The sequence below is a fragment of the Aotus nancymaae genome, unplaced genomic scaffold (assembly GCF_030222135.1).
Source record: "Aotus nancymaae isolate 86718 unplaced genomic scaffold, 86718_ANA_hifiasm-v0.15.2.pri h1tg000020l, whole genome shotgun sequence".
NCBI classification, from domain to species: Eukaryota; Metazoa; Chordata; class Mammalia; order Primates; family Aotidae; genus Aotus; species Aotus nancymaae.
In genome coordinates, this window is record NW_026988432.1 from 42019019 (window position 1) to 42041145 (window position 22127).

Sequence of the window (22127 nt, forward strand, 5' to 3'; positions counted from 1 at the left end):
AAAATAAGCATATCATTATGTGCTTTAAAAGAAAGCAACTTATCATATAACAGAGACAAAATCAGAAGAGAAAGGGCTCTAAAGGTTTCTGTAATTAGAATGATGAATTATAAATGAGTCTTAAAACCTATCATGTCCTTGGACTCCAGCAAGGTTTCTCACAACCTTTGCCAAGATCCCTGGGGCTGTGGAGTTAGGGCTCCAGTCACTGAAGTTAATGAAGTCAGTGATGAGGCTTTAGAGGCTCCTTAGTATTATGGTCAGTATCATTCTCATCAGCTGTATCCAACTTATATTTCTTTTGATGGCCCATCCCTTGGTACAACAGTTTTCATCTCTAGACTCATAACCACTTACCTGTTCATGGTTTGGGGGCAGGTAAATCTCAGCAGGGTCTTAGTATAGTAGGGTAGATACAACAGAGTTTGTGAATTAGTGATACATTCAATAAGAACCCTGAAGCCTGCACTCAACTATGACATCTGGGAATTTTCCCACATATGGGGAAAAGAGTAAGAGATTCCCATTAAGGGTACTGCTTTGCACAAATTCTCTGTGTGTGTGTGTGTGTGAGAGAGAGAGAGAGAGAAAGAGAGGGAGAGAGTGAGAGAGAGAGAGAGTGCGTTTATTGAGATTTCTCAAAGGCTATCATTAATCCTGTTTCGAATATGTCACTGATTTGCTTATTCCTGTTAAGGCACACTATAAAGTTCATTATGATCACATGTTCCTTAATTTTTTGTTGAGTATATATATTGTTAGTCTTCAATAAAATAATGGCATTCCAGGTGATCCATTTTTCCCTAAGCCTGTTTTTCTAATTTCCCCTTGTTTATGGTGTTCATCGTCACTACCCAGGAGAGGCTCCAGCAGAAATGGGAATAGGATATAGGGATGTATCTGTAAGTGTGTTCTTGTGATAAATATTAATGTAGTCACATGACATCTATACAGTTAGAGACATAAGCAGTTATTACTGAGGACTGGCTTTAGTATTTAAAAGTATCTGGTGCATTCCTCCAAAAGAAGTGGGCAATTCTATGGTTTCCTGAGAAAATCCCACGTGCCTAGTTGCTTCAAACAAATAGAGTAAAAACAATTTTCACATATTCATGTGATGAGATCATCAAGAAAATCCTTTATATTTCTCTAGAAATATAATAGAGACAACAATATGCTTCATGTACTTAAGGGCTGTACCTACTAAAGCACATGTATTTTACTGACTAGAGTCCCTGTGTCATAAGTCAAAGGCCACCCTAGCCTGGGGAGTCTCTCAGGGTAGTTGAAACTAAGTACCCCACACATTATCCTACATACTAATCACCCCACCTGACTCAAGAGGGAGGAGGGCATTTCTGAGGTGTTTCCCAAACTATGGCCATTCTAAGTCATCCAGAAGCACCCAGCCACTCCCAAAGAATCTGAGTAAATCTTTCTACTGACTTGCTATTTCCCTACCTCTCCTCACTTACTTCCTTCGTTTATGCTCAAAGTGCTTCCAAACCAGCACTTACCACCCAGCATGGTCTCTAGTCTTTTGTAGGACAATACTCTGCTATACTGAGCTCTTTGAGGGCAATGACTATGTCTTATTTATCACTGGGTCCCCAGGCCTAGCCCAAAGAAAGGCTCAAAATATGCCTGTTAAATAAAACTAAACTGATGATCAGAATTGAATGTAGTAAGGACATAAACGAAGATGTGGCTGGTTGCTTTCAAAGATTTATCATCCATATGTGTAAAAAAAAAAATTATAGAGAAGTTTGGCAGATGAAGGTGAATGCATACACACTTTCCCCCACCATGGTATTAAACATTACAAAAGACAGTAAACAAATAAAAAGCTCCAACAAAAATAGAAACATCAATTTATATTTATCTTCAGTAGCAAAGTGTCAAGACATATGTAAATGAACAAATTCAAAAGGAAAAAAAAAAACCTACTGTATTACCTATCCTGCTCCAAAAATAAAATCCCTTTCAACCAGTGCGTTAGTGGAGACACTAGAGTATATTACTGTATGTTACTGCCTGAAGCAATTGAACATGAGGCTGGACCCCTCCCCACCATCATCCAACTTTTTTTGTTCCCTTTTTTCTCCAATTACTTCATATGCTGAGACCACGTAAAATTTAAAATTAGTTTAAATCAAATAATTAGAGAGAAAAACTGTCAGCAAAAAACCAGAAAGACTCTATGTAATATATCACAAATATGCATAATATTCCATTATATTACAATTACCTCCCTAATAGTAATATAATCTGAGATGACCTAACTTTCTTACAGAAAATAACAGTCAGTGATTTTATAAAGCTAAGTAAACTCTTATGCTTATAGACACTGACAGAATATCCTTACTTGGTTTCAATACCAGGGAGCCAATAAGAGAAGCCCTACTAAATTTAGACTCTGAGCTGATTTCGTCAGTAACCTGTCCTAACAGACGTCTCTGTGGACAGAAGAGAGGAGGCACTGGGACAACACATGAGGCTGGGATCAACCTATTTAACAGGCACTGATATGTGGCAAAAAATGGTCACAAAGAACACTCTGCTGGGCTCAGGAATGATGGCCATTGGGGTGGGGCCTGGAGCACCTGCACCCCAGGTCCCAGGGCCATCTGATGGATACACCTGTGTGAATCCCCAGAGTATACTCTAAATACTTGCTCCTTCCACAGAGCCATCACGTAACCAGAATTGCAAATGTGACTACAGTATCATTAGCCAAATTCAGAAGCTCTCCTGGAAGAACAAAATACCAGTGACTCGATCCGAGACAAAGCTTGAACCAATTTGATGAAGCGCAAATTGAAACTGAATCAAATCCTCATAATTTTCTCTTTTTTATAAAGCAAGTCAAGAATCTCAATTTCCCATCTAAAAGTGGTTTAATTCAAATGATATTTTATTAAAATACTAAAATCCTCAGGAAAAGAACAGCTCTCAGTGACAGACAGTGACAGTCCAGGGTATAGTGTCAGTTCAGGCAGTGCCAGCACTACATGCAGACTGTATCTAGCATTTGTCGCAAGGCAGGTGTCTGCTCGTCTAGTGGAGCAATTGGGGAGGAGGGAGAGAAGGCGCACAGGGAGAAAAGGGAAGGCTAGCCTCATGAGGACAGGAATCAAGGCAGGTGCTCAGTCTGCCAAGCAGCAAGGATGACCCAGCATTGGACCCAGCGGCTCTGCTGCTTAGCTCCAGCCTAGAGCAGAGGATCAGGACACAGAAAAATAAATGTCACAAAGAAGTCTCAAAGGAGGCTTGATATGTGGGGGCAGGGGCAAGGGGTGAGAGAGAGGAAAAGAAGGAAAAGACGCCCTTTCTCCTGCTCCATCCTACTCTTCCCTCCCCATTTCTTTTCCTTCTCCTTTAAGTACCTTATCTTCTCTATCACCTCCACGAAGGTATCTAAAGTTGCTAAAGCTTTTAGAGATTTTTAGCACCATGCTATCTATTCACCCTCATCACTACCTTGTAAAAGATTTAGTTACTTACTTTGAGCTAGTACTAAAGCAAAAAAAAAAAAAAAGTTCCCTATCACCTCCAAAGTCCTTTAACTTTTATAAAGCAATTGAATTAAAATGGAAAATATTTGTAAGCTGAACCAATCTGATATTACATGTGGTTCAACCTTCTCACTCCACCATGGGAAATCCACAATTACTCATTTAAAAATAGATATAGGTGAGCAGTAGATTGCTGAATTATTATAGGTAGTATTCACATTCATTCCTAGTCCACTCCCCATTTATATAGCTCATGTTTTTACTTGAAACCTAAAGCCTGTCACAAGAAATAAATGAAAACCAGATACGCATATAATTATGTGACCCAGATTTAATGTTCAAAGAAAATTTTCATGAGGTTATATTCTTGGGACAAAATAACAGGAGATAAGAGTGAGTCATTTTCATTGTTTTGCAACTTACTACAAACATATTTCCAAGTGTCCTCCTTTCTCACACCATCTTTCCTTTAAAGAATTTTAAAAAATGCCTACATGGAAACAAATGAGATGTTATATAAAGGCAGAAAATACTCAGTAAAACACAACACCAATGTGAGGCAATCTTTTAGCACTTCATGAATTAAAGAAAAGCTGGTGTTAGTTTTAATATTGAGCTGGAGGGGGAGATCTCTTAGCTGGAAATTTTTAAAAACAGAAATAGGAAATAATGCAACAGGAAAAAAATTCAAAATGGGAACCACCAGGATTGGAGCATAGTCTTCAGGAAAGAGAGTAAGAAGTGATGTTGAAATTTTAAGTAATTTTAAATAGGAGAAAGTATTTCATGTATGTTTTTCCTGGGCATACTGTTAAAATAAAATCCCACACAGTAAACTAAAAAAATTAAACATTGAAGAAAAAATATTACCTAAGAAATCTGACTACTCATAAGTATGAGTATAAGTCACTTAAGTCAACAACATTTGGCTTTCTTCCTATCCTAATAGCACTGTCCTGGCTGCCTTAAATATTTTCTAGAACAATGAAGGGTATAAATAAATAAATTCATAAATAAATAAATAGAAAGATAGCTTCTTCCCACTAAATGCCATTGCTGAGGACAAAAGTCACAGATTAAATTATGAATAAGGAAACTTCTGAGTACATTTTGGATAATTTAACCTCATTTTTATTGGTTTGGGGTAAAATGTACTGCAAGCTCTAGGCTGCAGCACAAAAGTACTTAAACTTGTACTTGTTAAACTCAGATTTCTAGGCTACACTCAGAGGTACCGATTTAGAAGGTCATCTGCTTTTTTTTCAGCAGCTCCCCAGGAAATTATAAAAGCATAGAGTCTATAGTTTATACTTTGAGAAAACTGCTACCTAAAATAAAAGACCTGTCTCTCTACTATGGAGATTAACTTCCTTTTTTTTTTTTTTTCCTAGCAAGAAACATATTTCAGAGCAGAAAGGAACCTTTAAATCTACTTCATTCTTCTGAACCATTGATCTTGTAATCTTAGGTAGCCAGTAAGTTATCCTAATGGAAATCATGTGTATCTGTTTAACAGTGAGCAAAATTGCTTCTACAGGTTTTTTGTGTTTTTAAATCAAGCCACACTTGATGGCAATGTAGCTACAAAGACTGGAAATGTACACCCATGCTTTAAGATAACCATGTATGAATCCTTTACAAATGTCCCTTAAGATTTTGAGTTTGCTCTATGAGAAATTTTAAAGATCTGCGAAGATTATGTATATTGCTTATAAACATATTTACTACATTATCTAAAAATTACAATTTGCTTTTATTTCATTTGCTACCAAAAACTCTCCAAGTATATTGCAGCATAGGAAGCTCCTCATGGTTTCCTTTAATATTTAAGACTCGTGACTGGGGATTTTATCTGTGAAACTTTTCTTTATTCCCTTCCTTCCTAAGTTTCTTTTTCTTGATAACCAACCCTGTTTCCCTTACCTAGACGCACATAAACCTATTCTGTGGGTAAGAGACACATTTTTGTCTTTGCCCCTTAGCAGTTGCAAACTGCAGTTTATTCATCTCCAAAATGAGCATTTCTGAGGGAAAACCATGTGTCAGGCATTGTGAAGAAATAGACAATTTCACAATTACAATACAAAGGGGTATGTGCTATGAACAAGGTGATTGCTAATGACAGAAACTGTTTTTGGTTTTTTTTTTGGCAGCAAGTTAAAAATAAAATATTAGAGAGCTCAAGAATGCACAGCAAGAAAAGCACAGTAATATTTGGGTGTGTGGAGATCTGAAGTTGCATAAGATGCAACAGGAGTTGTCTCTGAAAGTAACTTTTAGAGACATTTCAGTAGACTAACAATATATATGCCTGGGACATCATCATCATTGTCTAAGTCAGCTTTTCTCTATCTTGTATTGAAGGGCAAAGAAGTGGTTAGCTTGCACCCACTACTGACCTCATAAATCACAAGACTTCAAGTCTGAGACCTGGGCACAGATTTGTGGGTGAGGCGGTGCCTAAGTGCTGGCCAACCTTACTGTCCTCTTCGTAGGAAAAATGATCATGGGGAAAGAGATGTCAATTATATTCAAAGTTAGTTCTCTAGGAGTATTCTGATCAAATCCAGACCCAGTAAAGGGAGAATATTTACACTGGTGGGTGTTGAACTCAGACAACATCTGAAAGTGACTACTGGGGGCTTTTGAAATTCTAACTGCACTGCATAAAATCTTTTTTAGACTTGACCCTCTGGGAGAAACAGCAGAATGTTGACTTCTTTATATCTATTCTGGCTCATGACATTTTACACAAATACAGTTCAGTGGTATTTTCTATTTCTAATGCCATTTTCACGTTGAAGCCAAAGGCAAAGAGGAAATCTCTTATCTATTTGTTTACAAGAAGGAAACACTCCCTGTTTCCAAAGAAGGACTGTTTATTTCTTTCACAAATACTCAGACCAAAGAATGGATTACTTTACTAGCAGCATATTTTTTGTTTTGTTTTGTTTTGTTTTCGAGACAGGGTCTCACTGTGTCACCTAGGCTGTTGTGCAGTGGCATGATCATAGCTCACTGCAGCCTCGAATTCCTGGGCTCAAGCGATCCTCTCTTTTTGGCCTCCCAAAGTGCTAGGATTATAGGCACGAGTCACCACTCCTGGCCTAGCAGCATGTTTTTAAAACATGCTCCTATTTTATTACTGAAGTCAAATATTTTTATTTTTTAAACAGGTTTAACTCAATATATATACTCCTTGCAGGCCTACATCATATCGAGTACAGGCATCTAGAGACATTCAACAAAGAACAAAATGCAGTCCTGTCCTCAAGGACTCTGAACACCTTCAGGGGCAGGAGGAGTTAGCCCAACACGGCGTGGCAAGCGTCATTCTGGAGGATGGGCAGTGTTTCAGGAACACCACGGGGCCTGGGAGGCTGGGGAATGCTTCTCAGAGCAGGTGGCAGGTGAGCCAGATTTTAAAGTGTGAATGAGATCTTCCCACAAACGAAAAGAAGGGGAAAGACCTTAGCAAAAGAATCATGAAAAAAGCTATGGGATACAAAAGGAAAGGAGTCTTTGGGGAACAAAGATTATTTAGCGTGGCTGAAGTATAAGGGAGAGAGATGTAGAGGGTGAAATTGAGACTAATAAGGACCTCATTAGTCTATGAAGAGAGTTTGAAGTTTATCCTGTACTAAGGACAATGTGGAGCCCTGAAGGTTTTAAAGGAGGAGTGTTGTAAGAACCAATTGGTGTTTTCAGAAGGCAAGTGTGACGGCAGACGGGGTGACAGAGGAGAGGCTAGGAGCCGGTGAGAAGGCATTACAAAGCTCAAGCAAGAGACCTTTCCAAATACGTGTCCGCGTGGCCCTGCCTGTGCTTCTGGATGCTCTAAACACTTTCCCCAATATGTCCTTTAGTTATGTCTGAGTTTTCCCCCTTTAAATACATGCCAATAGCTATATGTACTTTTTCCTACCCAAAATATAGCATCTATGGTTCATAAAATCACATTCTACATGACAGACCATAAACATTTAGGTCAACACTTGAAAGAAAATGTCTTACCTGAACAAAGCTGTTCCACTTTTGTGTAGTTTAAAGATACTATGTCATTAACCCATGCGATGATGTCATGTCTGCTCATAGTCTCTTGGGTTATCGAGGTAGAATACACATTGACTGCCATTCCCCAACTAGAAAAAAAACAAAGAAGTTTATTTACCAACAAAGAAAAAATGAACTCAGAAACACAAAAGATACCTATTCAAGGTCAAGATCCCTGGCAGGGCTCCGGGGCATGTAAAAGTCCTGCTCTGGCTAAGCCCTTTAGCTTTTTAAATTTTATATATTTGCCATAAAATTATTAAATTTCACGTATTTTTCATGCAGTACCATTTTATATCTCTCCAACTAAATCCAAATGTCCTTCAGGTTCTGAGATTCCTAATTTATAACACAATTTAGAGTCTCCCTTTTGACTGTAAGTCTGCATGCGATATTAAAAAGTTACCAGTTTGTAGCAGTATACACCAGAGTAATCTATTAGTTTTATATATTATTTCATAGCACTCACTACAAAGACTTGCAAATGTCAGTGTTTTGGAGTTTGGCCATTCTAGTAGGTGTGCAGTGATAAAGGATTCTTCTGTTTTAACATTTAAACCTGGATGAAACTTTGCAATTTTACCTATTTTGTGGAATGCATAATATTGATATGTATATATTGTAGCTATGTATTAACTTCTATTTTGGAAACTTTCAAATACATGCAAAAGGAGAGAGACAAGAATAACAAACCAGTTAGGTCTACTCCTTGGATTCAAGAATCATCAATACTTGACCATCTTGTTTGATTTATACTCCTATCAACTCCCCTTGTGTCAATCCCATCCTAGCCCACCAAGCCAGATTATTTTGGAGTAAATGCCAATCATCACATAATTTCACCTGTGTTTCTGTGTGTCTCTGAAAAATAATTTTTTAAAAAAAACATTATCACACCTAAAAATGAAAATAATTACCTATATCAAATATGCATTTGTTCAATAAATGATTTGATAGTATCAGCACTATATCAAATATGCATTTCAATATCTTATAATTCAAATTTAACTTCAGATTGCTTGAATCTGTATTCATATAAGGTTCATACATTATGATTCTTTGATATATTCTTTAAATTTCTTTATAAGTTTCTTCTGTTTCTAATCTTCCCTTGCAATTAAAAAAAAAAGCTGCTGTTGAAGGCACTGGGTTGTCTGACAGAGTTTCCACATTCTGAATTCTTCTCATTGTAACATAGCTGTGATTTAACACGTTTCTCTGTCCTCTGCATCCCTATAGACTGATAATTCCATCTAGAGCCTTGATCTTATTCAAGTTCTAACAGGGAATGGGGATTTGATGACACCTAGCATAACTCTGGGCTTTGACACCTAATCCTCCATCAATACACTGTCTGGTAATGCAGAAGCTTTCCATTACTGCCTGAAGAAGAAACCAATAGAAAAGCCCATCAGCTGCCAAAAGTTATGCCAGTATATAATAACTCAGACTATTTCATGCCGTGTTTGAACTTCCATCAGGAGGCATATAACTGTAACCTCTGACTACCTGCTTCCATGATATCGTTAGCTCTGATATTTGCCTAGATCCAATAATTCACTAAAATTTCAAAGTGACATTCTATTCTTCATTCTTCATTTATTAGCTGGAATAATTCTACAAGAGAAATTTCCCTCTGAGGTACCCTGAGGTCAGGTCATCAAGAAAAGGCAGGAGAGGTACCTAAATCTTTCTATTTGCCAGTTTTCTTTTTCTCTCTTTTTTTTTTTTGAGATGGAATTTCACTCTTACGCCCAGGCTGGAGTGCAGTGGCATGATCTCGGCTTACTGCAACTTTCACCTTCTGGTTTTAAGCGATTCTCCTGCCTCAGCCTCCTGAGTAGCTGGGATTACAGGCATGTGCCACCATGCCCAGCAATTTTTTTTTTTTTTTGTATTTTTAGTAGAGACTGTGTTTAACCATGTTGGCCGGGCTGGTCTTGAACTCCCGATCTTGTGATCCACCCACCTCGGCCTCCCAAAGTGCTGCGATTACAGGCGGGAGCCACTGTGCCGGGCCTTGAACTATAATTATGAATCCATGGACTTAAATATATTTGATATGTTTCAATCCATTGAAATTATGCCTTTATTGATAAAAGCTTGCAAGAGCTTATTGAAGCTGGCTTCTGAGTTCTTTTGACAAAGTCTTAGTGGTCTTTGATAACCTTCTTCTTGTCCAGTATGAAAAGATGTTCCAAACCCAACTTGCGTATTTCTTGCCTCAGACCTAAAACCAGTAATTTCTCCAAGTGTTCCTGATTCCTTTTAGTGGCAAATGGTATTTAGAGATATAGAAGTAATATTTTAAAACATGACTAGATATAATAGCAAAATCTATAGTATATAGATTTTACACAAAAATCTGTATTTTATGAAATAGTTGTGCTTGGAGTTCCTATTTATGCTCATGAAAGCAATAAAAATCTGCTTTCTACTTTAAAGTGCTAAATGAAGGTTTTATTTAGAAATAAATGTAAAAATAAATATCCATCCCTCCATTCCCAGGAGCACCGTTATCTCTAGATTGTCTTCTCATGAAGATCTGAAAAATTTCACAGCATTGGAATCTCAGGTAGTGTAACCATAATTACTGCTTTCTACACCATTAGTAAAGGTTTTTTACTTTTTGGTTGATAACTTGCACTTTTTTCTTTAGTTTATCATTTATTAAACAAAAGCATTTGCTTTTTAAATCTAGTCAATTTTTTAAATCACCTATGTAAATTATGTATAATATTAGTAAGGGTAAATAATTCAAAATTTGAAATATTTTGGACTGTTTGATGTAATTATCATATACTGGCATAATTTTTGGCAGCTGATGGGCTTTTCTAGCAGTTTCTTCTTCAGGCAGTAATGGAAAGCTTCTGCATTACTGGGCAATGTATTGATGGAGGATGTGGTGTCGAGGCCCAGGTTTATGCTAGATGGCACCAAAGCAAATTGAGATGAAATTTTTATTCTGGATGATTAAAAAAAAAAAACACAAAGCAGAGAAGACACAAACAGATTTGTGTTTTAGAAAAATAACCCATACGCAAGTGAGTAAAAAACGTTCTGTGGTTACATAAGAGAAAGTAATATACAACAGAAATACAGGTAGAAGAGTAATGACAGCTTTTAAAAAATCCATTGGAACAAGGAAGCAAGTCATTTGCTCCAGTTTGTCAATAAATCATACTTTCCTCCAGGTCTTTATTGATAACATTCACTTAAGGTCAACATTGTCCTTTCATAATGTAAACAAACATTCAGCTCACAAAGGCAAGTCAAGGAACTATCTGCCTTCAAGGAGTTCATTAAAATGATCAGGTAAACAATGAAAATAACACCAGATCTGGGCGTTAGAAAAATTCTGGGTACTTAGTTACCAGGCGCACAACTCAAATCTCCACCATATCCCCTTGCTAGCCAACACAGCTGCAGTTCCCACAAGCCCTGTGGTATAGGGGCAACCACGTGTTTAGGGACTTGTGGGATCATTAGTTTAGAAGACAGATGAAGAGTAAGTGTGAACCAATGAAAGTGAGAAATATTTCACCATTTCCTAAAATAAAATGACAACACATTAAACGAGTAGACTGTATTCAATACCTACTTCAAATTAATAGCAATGAAATCAATATAGTTAATTTCTATTTAACATCCCTGCTGATGAGAATATTCTTATAATTGATGTTCCCCTTTCTACATTTCAGCAAGGTACTTCTAAATACATTTCACTTGTGTTGGCCAAAGTGGAAAAAGGATTCTCTTCCTGTGCTGCCATCCACCCTTTTTTCTTCCCAATTCTTTCAGCTCCCGCTTTTTCTACAGATTTGCTTCCCATACAGTCCAACCTAAATGATACAAATGGTTAAAAAGTTCACAGAAGAACATTTCTATACTTTTTTCCAAATGTTAAACTCGGGTGAGAGAGTATTAAATTGTTCCAGTCCTTAGCTGGATACATTCTAAAATCCTAAGATTTCATTATGATTTCTGGGGTCTCAATCTATACGACAATATAAAGGCAAAAGTACTTGTCCCTACCTACTCTGCAGAAGTGCTGTATGGATAACATAAGGAATTTTTATATCTTTTTAGAGATAAAGTGGTTCTATTGATCCTTGGAAGAATCCTATGAGGAAAGCAGGGCAGGAATCATACTCTTCCCTTACAAATGTGTACACAAACTTTAATCCAGGACAACTAGTCCTTAGGGATATTACCAATTACATTAACATCCTATGGAAGGTAGGAATTAAACAATTCAAAAAGCTAATTTTTTTTTTTTTATCCCTCTCCAACCTCCCTACTCCCTGCTGTTCCTCCCCTAGTTCCCCCCAACAGACCCCGTGTGTGATGCTCCCCTCCCCGTGTCCATGTGTTCTCATTGTTCAACACTCGTCTATGAGTGAGAACATGCGGTGTTTGATTTTGTGTTCTTGTGTCAGTTTGCTGAGAATGATGGTTTCCAGGTTCATCCATGTCCCTACAAAGGACATGAACTCATCGTTTTTTATGGCTGCATAGTATTCCATGGTGTATATGTGCCACATTTTCCCTGTCCAGTCTATCATTGATGGGCATTTGGGTTGGTTCCAAGTCTTTGCTATTGTAAAGTGTTGCAAAAAACATTCATGTGCATGTGTCATTATAGTAAAAAGCTAATTTTTAATTCATGGAGTACTTCCCAAAGACTCGGTCAAGAACGATAAATGGTTATAAAAGGTAAGGTCATACTCATTACTACAGAACAAGGAGCAACTCACCGTGCAGGGTTTATTCTCATGTTTGGATCTTCAGCATGTCTCTTACATGGAAACAACAGTTTATTCTTAGGTGACTTGCCATGTGGCCTCTGGGACACGAGCATCTCTCTGTCCCGTCCTTGCAAAAAAGGTCAAAGCACTGTCTTCCACTTTGTGGCTTTCAATTGGAATCTCAGCCAGATCACTGTTGTTTAAGATGTGGTCAGTGCAATAGCACAGCAAGTAGGAGGCAGGGGAGGAACGCTTTCCTAGCATTGCAGTTCGTGGGTCATCATACTTTAATATTGTATTTAAATTTTATTTTAAAAAGATCTGCATTTATTGCCCCTATGTGAAAATAAACTAATAATCACAATATTTTTATACACTTTTTACGTGAATGTTAGAATGTCGTTCTGGGAAGGTGGGAGTGTGTGTGTGTGTGTGTGTGTGTGTGTGTGGAGATGGAGTCTCGCTGTGTGTCTGTCTGTGTGTGTACATGTGTGTTTGAGATGGAGTCTTGCTCTGTTGCCCAGACTGGAGTGCAGTGGTGTGACCTCTACCCACTGCAACCTCCACCTCCCTGGTTCAAGCAATTACCCTGCCTCAGGAGTAGCTGGGATTACAGGCGCACGCCACCATGCCCAGCTAATTTTTTTTTTTTGTATTTTTAGTAGAGATGGTGTTTCACCACGTTGGCCAGACTGGTCTGGAACTCCTGACCTCAGGCAATCCACCCACCTCGGCTTGCCAAAGTGCTGGGATTGCAGGCATGAGCCATGGCGCCCCACCGGTTGTTTTGTTTTGCAAACAGGAGAGAGAAAAACACACAAACAAAAATCCCTTCAGACCTCTGGCAGGCAAAGTCACGATTCTAGCTTGTCTGCGGATAGTGACCACTGATACACATGACTTCAGAAAAAGGACAGCCTCTGGCTGAGGGCCAATGTGTAGATTTTGCTCAGTTTCATCCTTTATTCAGTATTTAGTGGTGGTGTTGGGTGGAGAGGTACAGCAAGGTTATGCTTTGCAGTAGTGATTGCATCAGACACATCAGACACTGCATTTCTGCTTACTAAAACAACTGGAGTTTTATGTGAGTCAATGAGACCTGAGTTAGCCTACTGAGCAAAATATGAATTCTACCACCTTTATCAGTTCTGTGCCCAAGACCTAATTACAAAATATTCAATAATTCTGTCCAGGAACAAATTTGGCAAGGTTTGTGAATTATTATAGAGAAGAGACTCTTCCAAATTAAGCAAATATGTTAATGTCATAGGTAGCATTATGAGTGTTAACTGAAATTATTTCTTATGTAATTCATTTTGTTTCTCTGCCCTGCCCCACCCCTTGTAAGTATACTATCAGCCATACTTCAGGGGAGGGGGCTGCCTGTCCTCATTTTCTCTTTTCACACTTTCACTGATCACTTCTTTTGGAGGACAAAACAGTATATATACATATATGTATATTTTTCCAGTAGGGTTCATGATAGGCCAATTGTTGTCTCAGGATTGGCTCTGGTCCCATATGAGGTATGTGGCTATAAGGAAAAGGGTTTAATATGGAACCTATTTTGATTTTTTTTTTTTGAGACAAGGTTTTGCTCTGTTGTTCAGGCTGGAGTGCAGTCCAGGCTGGAATGCAGTGGTGAGATCTTGGCTCACTACAACCTCTGTCTCCTGGGCTCAAGCAATCCTACTGTATCAGCACCCCCGAGTAGCTGGAACCACAGGTGTGAACCATCGCACTGACCAGTTTTTTTTTTTTAAAGAGACAGGATCTCACTCTCATCTAGGCTGAAGTGCAGTGGTGCCATCATAGCTCACTGCAGGCTCAATCTCCTGGGTTAAAATGATCCTCTTAGCTCAGCCTCTCAAGTAGCTGGGACTACAGGCATGTGCCACCACTCCTGGCTTATTTTTCATTTTTTTGTAGAGACAGGGTCTCACTATGTTGCACAGGCTAAACTTGAACTCCTGGGATCAAAAAACAATCCTTCCGTCTTGGCATCCCAAAGTGCTGGGATTATAGGCGTGAGCCACAGTACCCAGCCTGATTTTTTCTTTTTTACGTCATCTAAAGTCTGAGTTCACCAAAATTCCCAAATTTAGGTATGCTCATCTGCAGAAGAATAGCCTCCATAAGCGGTTGACTGCTATCTGCTGCTCTGTAAGGAGACCTTGTTTGACCTGGATTTACTTACACTAAACCCACTTGGAGGCTGAGCCTTTAAAAGGCCTTTTGGATTTGTTACCTTCTTCTTTTTATTTTTATTTTGTTGTTGTTGTTGTTTTATTTTGTTTTAAGTTACCTTCTTTATGTCACTCCCTAAAGCAGACCACATTCAACTGGAAAGTTCATGTTCAATATAAAATGTTCTGAAAGTTCAACCCGCCCCATGCCAATGTACTCTGTTCATACATTTTTCACTGACAACCATACCTATATGTGTAATATGTGTGACTCTCTTTCTTCTCTCTCATAACAATCTCTGTTTTCAAATGTTCTTCCATCACTGGGAAAAGTAATCCACCACCAACAGTTTAGGGTAAATACATGCAGTTCACTCTTCACCCAGTTTCACATAAATGAAATGATGAGCAGACCAGAAGAGAGATACAAAGAAAAAGTATGTTTTTTTTCCCACCTAAGAAACTTATTTCTTTGGGCTTGAGCATATAATGATTTCTGAATTTCTTATTACCCAAGTGGTTTATTAAGTAATGTTTAGAAATATCGATACTTCCCTGGAAGTTAAGTCCAACTAACCAGGTGTTTGAGATCCTTTCAAAGTGTTTCTACACATGCCAACAGAGGAGGAGGACCTGTGATGCAAAAGAATGCCTTTCTTTGCCAGTCATTGGACTTTCGCTCAGTCCAGGTCAATGCCACACTGTCAATTCTCATCTCACAGAGTATTCCCTGGTTAAAGGTTTTAGGATTGTCAAAGTTGGCCTTTTCCAACACACCAGGTAAAGTGAGGTGCATTATTTCAAACGCACTTGTAAAGAAGGCTTTTCTTTGTGTTATTCTAACTAAAATAGCCATTTTGTAAACATTTCTAAGTATCCGCAAATATGAGTTTAAAAAGAAATATCAACACTAATATGTTCTCTTAGAAGTGCTTCTTTCTAAAATAACCTGCAAACTGTACATTCATGCCCACAGATTAAATACTTAGCCAAAGGAAGAAACCCCAAAAGTTTTTCTTGAAGACTACTTCTGCATGAGAATATATGTTATCCTCTGGGGGGACAGAATGAAGAGATTCAGCCCCATCACAGACATCCCCCCAAACGTGTTTTCCTCTGAAAAGCCTTGTAATGACACAGATCCTAGCTGTATGTCTCCTTCTTCCCAGCATCCTCCCCACAAAAGGCTGTGTTAAATCTCCCACAGCCTCCTCTAATAATGAACTGAGCTTCCACAGGGAGGGACAGTGTAAATGTGTCCCCTGAACCAGAAACATTCCACTTTTCATCTGTGCATAATTCATTCTCTAGGCTCAAAATCTCGACAGACAGGATTTAAACATTTCACCCAAGGAAAGACTATCGCCAGATCATTCTAGATTCATCATTTTCTCTTTATTTGTGCCCTGCAATGTGAGGCACAGAGAAAGTATTTGTTTGAGGAGGGAGATCAGGATGGAGCAAAGAAGTCAAAGAGGGTATCTTTGAAAGACAAACCTTGACAGGATAAAACCTCCTGGAGAGATATTACAGGAATTATGGTGTTTTGCCTAAAATTGGGTGTTAAGGCTTCTGTTTAACTTGTGGACTAACTGCCATATGCATGGATTCTAGGGCTGGAATGGGAATTTAAGAAGTCATTTATTGTCTCCAGGTATAGCACATATAAGATGCTGTGGGTAGACCTGCACGTATTTTATTTTTACGGGTCTCTGTGACTGTGATGGGATTAACAGACAATGCAAGATCAACTCCTCCAGGCACAGACCTTCCCTGTGGCAGGGCCTCTCAATGTGGCAGAGGTCTGAGCATGGAACTGACTTCACACAAGGATGAGGGAGAAACATCAGGACACTGTCCACAATGACAAATACACATACCTTATTAAAATATAGACACTGAGATATACTATTTTTTTTCCTCAAAATTAGGCACTGATGGTTTAGAACTAGTGAAGAAAACCAATGTAAGAATCTTGAAAATGAAGCTGATTAGAAGATGAGATAAATGAGTTTTATCAGGGCTGAGGTGCCTGCTCTCTACTGCAGGCTTTTCCAGGCTGCCTATCATTCCAATATGAATATGCTCTTCGTTATCAGTCACTGTGTAATGATAATGCTTTTAATGTGCATACAAAGTTCCATTTAGTCTGACAATCAGAACTCCTAACAGCAGCTAATAACTGCCTCCTCTGAGAGAAAATGAACAGAAAAAATAATACTTTTTCAGGGTGCCCATCCCTTTTACCATTAATGATTACTTTTTAAAACACGGAGATTAAGCTCTTTCTTGCCATATCACCAAGTATTCTACGTACAAGTAAAAAAAAAAAAAAAATCATTAAAATGCAGATGTCTCCAGCCACCTATAATATGACATTTCATAAGTCACCTTGAAAATTGACTCCATTTTTAACAGCCTCATTGTTATTTATCTGCATTAACCTCATCCACTACTATTCATTAGGCAGCTCCTTGCATACAGAGCTTAATTTGGCTAGCCACCTTATGGTAACTAAACAGAAAAGGACAAACTGTCAAAACAGCATATACAGCATATACAGGTGGATTTTTGTTTTGTTTTCTAAACTCAGATTTAACAAGTCAATAGTTACAGCCCTGAAATGACTGGGAAACTTGGCTGTTATTCAAGGTATGAAGAAATTTTGGAATTCTTAAAAAGTTCCTTGTGGCATTCATAATGTCCATGGATATGAATAAAACTTGACATGTACAATGAGAGAGTAAAAGGCTAAGCCCTCCCTGCCCCACACAGACATACGCTTCTTCATATGCGTAGAAATGCAGCTGATTATATTTGCCTAAATGTCCATCTGTTTCTAGCAGTGGGTGGCTTCATCCATGCTCTGAAAATAATTTCTATGACCCACAGCTCATTCCCATGCCACAGGGCTCGGCCGGTCTCCTCAGGGCACCAACTTTTCTCAGCACCCCCTCCCCCGCCAACTCAGCTCCCAGCACATACACTCCTTCTTGACCACATGCCTTCTGTTTACTTTCCCAGCCCTACTTGGCCTCGTTCCCTCTTACCCTGACCCTAGCTCTCTCCCATGATCCCAAGTCATTTCCAGTCATGCCCACACTGCCCCCACCCAGGACAGCCCTGGGCCAACCTTTCGGGACATGGATGCTGTTGGTACCACAGTGAGTGGTCATGCTCAGTTGTTAATCCACTGCATAAAATTAGATGCACACAATATAGCAGAAGTGTATGTGTCCATCAAACTGTCATGTTGCCACTAGGCAAAGTCTTGTGGTGGACACATTTTGTAGGAGTGGTCCCCACCTCCTGGTTCTGAGCTCTCTTGTACTCTTGGGTGTTAGTTCCTTCTCAGGGACTTTGGTGTCTGCTTTCTCTAAACCTTCTCATAATAAGAAGCAAATGACAGATCACAGCCTCAAGGTTCATCCTTGGGGATAACTGGGGCTCAAGACCTTATGCAATGGAAGAGCAGCTTGTTCCTGCACTTGGCAGGGCTGGCTGCATCTCATGCTTCAGGTTCAGCTCAAATGTCAACTCCCCAGTGGGCCCTCCATGCCCACCTCTGAAGTGGCTGCTTCCAGTTACTCCCACATCTTTCTACTCTGCCCTTGGTGACACTAACACCACTGGTAATTATCTTGTTTATTTACCATCTGTCCACTCCTCTTGCCCAGGATGTAAGCTCTATGAAGGCAGAAACTTTATAGAATATGTTTTGTTTACAGCTTTATCTCCGATGTCTGGAACTGTGTGTGGCACACAGTAGGTACACAATAAATAAATGCAGAATGAATGCAAACAAAGTTGTCCCAAATCATACAAAAGGCAATTATCAATATGTGTCCTTAGTGCTATGTGAGATGGCTAGAAAGGAACAGGCTAGTGTTGAGTGAATTAAAGAATCCTGTCTTCTATGTATTTTTTTAAAAGGTGAGTAGACAAATGTCTGGAATACAGATACCAAGATACCACAGAGCTTAATGAGAGCTCTGTTCTAGGAGTCAGGGGCACCAGCTTCCAGTCCCAGAACTACTATCAACCAGTTGGATAAACATGGGCACCACGTGCCTCAACTCTTTAGGATCTCCTTTTCTTCACTAGTAAAGCAGGGGAACTAGATTAGAAGTTACAATAACTAACATTTATTGAAAACTTTCCACATGCCTAATGTAAGAGTAAAATAGGAATTTTCTCATTTAATCGTTGCAATAATGCCATGTAATCGCTGCTGCTTTTATGTTATGTAGGAAAAGATACAGACTCAGAGAGGTTTAGTGACTTGTCTAGTCACAATTATTAAGAGCAGAGCAGGGATTTGGACCTAGGACTAATTCTAGGATTCTTGCTTTTAATTAAGACTCTGCCTGCTCTCTGTGTTTATTATGTCATGAGATTAAGTGAGAAGAAAAAAGAATTTCAAGTGAGGACACAATTGTGGTCTTTAATAAAGCCATTTTGTCTTTTTAAATTCTACCAAGACCTCATTTTACACTTTCACTTTAACCAAGATGATTTTAAGTTTCCGTGAAGAGCCCAAAATGTAGAGATTTGGGTGGCTAGTTACTCAGTTTATTCCTGGGAATGATTTTTTGGCTGGCAAAGCTGCCAGCTGTAACATATAAGCTATGCTAATATTGTAGGAACCATCACATTGAACATTTCTACTTACTATAGATTTTGGGTTCAAGTCTCTCAATTTGCTTTTGGTGGGAAAGCAGTATAATATACATAGAGACTATGTATATTATACTGCTTATAGTTTTTTTCAAAGCTAATGAAAGACTTCAGATTGGTATCTTGACTATATGTTTAGAAAAATCTATTTCTTAAAAAAATAGACAAGCCTCTCAGTATTCTACTCTTAGAAATTGGTGCCTATCCAAAGGTCTGTATTTACATTATGGTAAAATTGATTTTTAAACTCATGAGAACATTTTGAAATGAAAATGGAAAATGAAGTACCAATAAAATGAAGCCTATTAACAGGGTGAGGGAAGTACAGGTCAATGACAGAAAATATTCCGGTGAATCTGACTCCAAAAGACATCCTTATGCCCCCAGCCGTATTTGTGCTTATCTACACTTCTAGTCTGACACAGAATCGAAATGGAAAACTTCAAATTGGGAAATAGCACATTAAACTTAACTTCTTGCAGTTGGCAAGGTACTGATCAGTTTCTACATCAAACCCATGCTCCAACCCCAGAGAACATCCTGTGAATTACACACAAGACAGGATCTCTCCTGAACTTTTTAAGGAGTAGTAAATGAAAATTTTGATCACTGCTATGGCGGAGCTAAGACAAACAATGTTCAGCTAAGTTGGTGGAGCAGTGGGGAAATACTACCAAAACTAGGAGCATTATTTCACTACCAGCTCCCTAGGGCATCCTCCCCACAACTTTTCCCATGTGAAATGATTCTCTCATTTCAGCCAGAGAATGGATTTCCCCATATCTTCTTAAAATTCCACCCCACGATGAGAGTTCATCCTTCTTTTTCCTTCCCTACTCTTCTGGTACTCTTGTTTGGACAACCAGATGCCATCATTGTATATGGAACAAAAGAAGAATCCTTTTAATCAATAAACATCTCTATTTGCTGGAATGAAGAATGAACTGACAGACTTTTGCATCAGAAGTAACTAGCAGCCCCTGAAAAAAATCAGCTTACACACACACACACACACACACACACACATTCCTTGCAGTATCTCTCTGCTCTCCTTCTCTATTACCTTGTCACAGGTTGAAAGTTACAAATTTCTAGCACCAGTGTACATTTCTACAGTTTTCAAAGGGAAGTACGCAAACTGAGCCTTCCAGTAAAAAGCAGATAAAAAGTGTGCCATGTTCAAACCAAATCAGGTATAAAAATAACAGAGGGTGTGGTGACCCACACCTGTAAACCTAGCACTTTGGGAGGCCGAGGTGCATGGATCACTTGAGGTCAGGAGTTCGAGACCAGCCTGGCCAACATGGCAAAATCCCCTCTCTACTAAAAATACAAAAATTAGCTGGATGTGTTGGTGCATGCTTGTAATCCTAGCTACTTGGGAGACTGAGGCAGGAGAATCACTTGAACCCAGGGGGCAGAGGTTGCAGTGAGCCGAGATTGCGCCATTGCACTCCAGCTTGGGCAACAAGAGCGAAACTCTGTCTCAAAAAAAAAAAAGAAAAGAAAAGAAAAAGAAATAACAGAGGGACAGATACATGGTAAGAATATGGGTTTGGGAAGGGCAGTGGAAGCAGAGCTTTTTGAACTGCAGTCTCCTCTTTAGATTCTGCAGTGCATATGCTATGAGGACTTAGTGGAGCAAAGGACAAAATTTTTTAATACAGTATACTGCAGTAGTTTAACAAATGTTGGGGATAGTCACTACTGAATTGAGAATTTTTGTTAAACTTGGGATAAAGACAGAACAATAACAATTAGTTAATAAGCATTCAAAGATAATTAAGAACAAGGAAATTTCCACAAGAACTAATAAACTTTTTGACCAAATAACTAGAAATGTTACTATAGGCAAAAATGTCTAAAGAGTAAGACGGGTCAGTGGAAGAAGTTAGTTCTAGAGTAGATACATGTGTTAAAAGTTACCCAGTATTTAAGCCAATTTGAACAGATAAAATTTAAAAATTTGGTAAAGTGCCTTCCCATCCTGCCTCCATAACTAGTTTCTAGATTCCTATGGTTAATCTAGAGACTTTAAAAACATTTTTAAAGAAAAAAAAAGGTTTGAGTTCATCAACTGAGTAAGAATTATAAATTTTCTTTTCTTTTTTTGGCTTTCCAAACCTAAACCAAAAACCTGACATCACACTGGCTGATTCAATGTTTCAAAGACCTATTTTACTTTATATTATTTCAGCTTTAGCTATTGTTAAAATAATAAGCATAATAAACATTTAATACACAATTAATGGATTCATTATGTATATTTATATATGTATATATGCTAAAAAGGATTAATTATTTAAAGTTAAGGTTAAAATATTTCATTACAGTTTGATGAGGCAAAGGAACAACAAACTCAAAGTAGGATTCTAGTAAAAATAAAAATCTACAATTTTCTTAAGATGTCAAAGTGCTATTGTTTATTCAAAACACCAGATTTTTCTATTAAAAAATCTGTACCTTTTCACTAATGCAGAAAATACAGATAAAAATAAAATTAATATTATAATTCTATATATATATATATATATAAATTGCATCACCCAGTTATAACACTCATATTTACATCTTCACATCTTCCTAAACATCTTTTTGTTTTTTTGAGATAGAGTCTTGCTCTGTCACCTAGGCTGGAGTACAGTTGCATGATCTTGGCTCACTGCTACTTCTGCCTCCTGGGTTCAAGCGATTCTCCCACCTCAGCCTCTCCAGTAGCTAGGATTACAGTCACGTGCCACCACACCCAGCTAATTTTTGTATTTTTAGTAGAGACAGGGTTTTACCATGTTGGCCAGGTTGGCTGGTCTCAAATTCCTGACCTCATGATCCACCGACCTCAGCCTCCTAAAGTGCTGGGAATACAGGCGTGAGTCACTGCGCCCGGCCCGAAACATCTTTTATGTGTGTGGTGGTGTGTGGGGGTGTACATATGTGTATGTGTTTCA

General features: G+C 38.5%; 1 protein-coding gene across 4 annotated transcripts in view; it reads right to left on the minus strand.

The window, feature by feature from the left end:
* Positions 1–22127, minus strand: part of MAPRE2 (microtubule associated protein RP/EB family member 2) — a 165437-nt gene that overhangs the window by 68214 nt on the left and 75096 nt on the right. For 3 of the 4 annotated variants that reach the window (XM_012447244.2, XM_012447243.2, XM_012447242.2), the window contains one exon: positions 7530–7657. The exons of the other annotated variant lie outside the window; for it this stretch is intronic. In XM_012447244.2, coding sequence (XP_012302667.2) covers positions 7530–7650 — 121 coding nt within the window. In that variant the 5' untranslated portion in view covers positions 7651–7657. The remainder of the gene's footprint in view (positions 1–7529; positions 7658–22127) is intronic. 4 annotated transcript variants of the gene reach the window in all.